We start from the raw sequence: 3252 nt of genomic DNA, 5'->3' as shown, positions 1-3252 counted from the left end.
TATATATATATATATATATATATATATATAAATATATATATATATATATATATATTTATATCTGTATAATATATATATATATATATATATATATATTTATATCTGTATAATATATATATATATATATATATATATATATATATATATATATATATATATATATATATATAAATATATATATATATATATATATATATTTATATCTGTATAATATATATATATATATATATATATATATATATATAAAATAGTAATCAAAAATTTAGAATCAGAATAAAACTTACAGTTTCTAAGTATTATTATTTCATTTATTTAACACCCAATGTAATTTACAAGGTAGAAAAGAAAAATAAGAAAGTTATTTCTCGTGATTTTCACTTAAGAATTTTTTCTTCCAGAATTTGTTTAAAAATTCCTCTTTGCTCTTTTGCATTCCAACACTCTATTGCATGTTCCAAAGTTTGTTCAACTTCGGAGGGAATTTCACTTTTAGAAAGTGCTATTTTTATCTTCTTTTTATTTTCTGGTGTCCACTCAGCCGACTGTCGATTTGACTCAGGAGTGAAATGGTGGATCCATGTTTCATCCATTGTGACGTAGCGACGCAAAAAATCCTTTTTATTTCGGTGAAATAGTGCCAGACATGCTTCAGAATCATCGATTCGTTGTTGTTTTTGGTCCGGTGTTAGCAAACGCGGCACCCATTTCGAACAAAGCTTTCTCATACCCAAATGTTCGTGTAATATTGTAAACACACTGCCTTCTGATATCTTTATGGCCTCGGCAATCTCCTTCAATTTCAATTTGCGGTCGGATAAGACGATTTTATGGATTTTTTTGATGTTTTCCTCAGTAACTGCCGAATTTGGGCGACCGGAGCGTTCAGCATCATCGGTGTTTGTACGACCACGTTTAAAGTCAGCAAACCACTTTTCAACCATTTGCCTCGATGGAGAGGAGTCCGAATAACACTTATCAAGCCATTGTTTGGTCTGCACCGTGTTTTTTCCCATCAAAAAGCAATGCTTAATGAGCACACGAGATTCTGATTTTTCCATTTTTTTCAATTCACAAAAGTTGATTCAATCGTTCACACACTAACTTGGTAAATAATGGTCCGATTGTCATGAAACTTTGACAGATATCGTTTGAAGGTTGGTACTTTCTAAAAACAATACGGATTCGGTATTTGTGTTGCCATCTATATGTCATCCTTCGGACTTATTGAGCTATGTGTTAGGATTTTTTCTGGCAATTCTGTATATGCTGTTTCTCTGAACTAGAATTCTCTAAACTTGCATCTTTTGTTTAATAAAAGCTACTGTAAAAAGTATTTTTACAGAAGCTTTTATCAAACACACACACACATGTTTATTTGTTGTGTGTGTGTTTGATTATTATATATATATATATATATATTAGGGTGGCCCTTATATGATGATAAAAAATTAAATAAGAGCAATGTTAAGTCTGACCATTTTAAATGGTTCCATTTCATACAAAAAAATTATGTGTAAAGTTTCATTAAAAAATATTAATATTTAGAGGTGGCTCAACGCCGTCAAAGTTTTCTCATATACGAATTTTTGATGTCTGTGACAGATTTCAGCACATTTTGCCATTAGTTTCATACAGAAAATTAATTCTAACTACTAAAAACAGTTCTTAATTACAGAGACAAACACAGAAACAATAGAATACACAAAGTTACACATCTTCACTTAGTTGAACTAGTTAATTGTGAAGTAAGGTGGATTTTTTCACATTCGGAAAGTTTGCCCGGTTCTGTTCGATAACCTGCAGAGCATATTGCAGCTGTTCTTCGCTCTTAAATCGGCCAGACTTTGTTGCATCTTGGATCAAGGCAACTCCTCGTTCTGCATGGTCGTTTGTTACTGCCTGGGATTTCACGATTGCCTCTGCAACCTTGAAGTCATCTCTCCTGTTCCATGATTCAGGATCTTCGGCCAGGAATCCATCTGGTATCCCCAGAATAGAAAACAGGTTTCTGCTTCTTTTTGAGACAAAATCAAGAAGCGTCTTTTGTTGTACTGTCGCCAAGTCCACCACGACACGTTTCAAAGGTACTTCTTCTCCTTCCTGTTCTAATGATCTTTTAACAATTTCGCGCTTCGTAGTGAAATCCACTTCTGGATCGAAGAGGCTGAAAAGGATCAAATCTTCTGACAGGTACCAAAGATGGCCCGCAAGCTTGCGTGATGTTGCGGCACCAATATCTTAATCAGGGTAAGCCTGGAGTTGTTGAATAAGTTGTAGATCATTCCTAGCGGCTTTGTAAGCCAGAGGCGCCAAAAACCAGAACGTGATATAAACCTTTGCAAGAAATATGTTCACACGTAGGAGGTCACGAGACTCTCGCAAGGTCAGCTTATACTGTGATCGAAACAGCCAAACCTTTATACTGTAAATGGCTTTCGCCATCCATCGAGCTTGATGCATTGATTCAGGCGCTCGAAAATTCTTCCAATCTGTAGGCTTTCTTCCTAAAAAGATGAGCAATAGTTTGAGCAGCTCGCGATAGTCATCTCGTGGCTGATGATCTTGCAGCTGCTGTTCACAGAAAGTAATGATTACATGTTTGACTTCGGAGAGTTCAGCTGAGGCAACATCATCCGAAAAGGCATCTTCATAACTTTCCTGGTCAAAGGATGACCACTGTGCTTGAAATCGTTTGTAAACGAGTATTTCCGGAGCTTTACTGGGTCCCATACAGACACAAAAAGCAGCAGCCAATACCAGTTCCATGATGTGATGTCGACAACCAAAGTGCAGTAGAGACCGCCCTAGTAGCTGTTCGAGAAGAACGCAAGCGCCAGACAGCCGACCGGTGTTGGAAGAGGTTGTATCGAAACACATACCATGGACAAAGTTTTCCAGCTCCCATTTTCGAATAGCATCATAGACTGCTTTGGCCTCGTCTTGTCCAGTGCCTAAAAAGTAATTTATAGTAGTCTTTATTAAAGTTTGTCTGACATGATTTCACATTCACATTTCATAATAATAAATGATTTCGAAATTTATAAAAACATTTAACTAAAATAAAAGTAGGCATATATATTATACCATTATATACTATACCATTATGTATTACCTGCAGGAATCTTTGGAATATCCAAAAGCTTTGTTTTCCCCATTGTTGTGACAAGAATGGGCAACCTATCCACCTTCTCTGTTCCAGTCAGATCTTGCATCAGCTTGCCATCCCAGTGTACTGTAAGAGCAGTATTTGGC

The 3252-nt window shown here is 35.5% G+C and overlaps 1 protein-coding gene across 1 annotated transcript; it reads right to left on the bottom strand.

Annotated features, from left to right (window-relative positions):
- Positions 1-374: 374 nt before the first annotated feature.
- Positions 375-1058, bottom strand: LOC136085165 (histone-lysine N-methyltransferase SETMAR-like). The gene has a single exon (XM_065806453.1). It carries the CDS (start codon positions 1056-1058, stop codon positions 375-377), a length of 684 nt encoding a protein of 227 aa, XP_065662525.1.
- Between the last annotated feature and the right edge of the window lie 2194 nt (positions 1059-3252).

Source organism: Hydra vulgaris, chromosome 09, assembly GCF_038396675.1.
Source record: "Hydra vulgaris chromosome 09, alternate assembly HydraT2T_AEP".
NCBI classification, from domain to species: Eukaryota; Metazoa; Cnidaria; class Hydrozoa; order Anthoathecata; family Hydridae; genus Hydra; species Hydra vulgaris.
Note: the sequence above shows the minus strand (reverse complement) of the source record. Positions and strands in the feature narration are given on the sequence as shown.

Coding starts and splice junctions, on each gene's coding strand:
- LOC136085165 (XM_065806453.1), bottom strand. CDS start 1,058: ATGGAAAAATCAGAATCTCGTGTGCTCATTAAGCATTGCTTTTTGATG.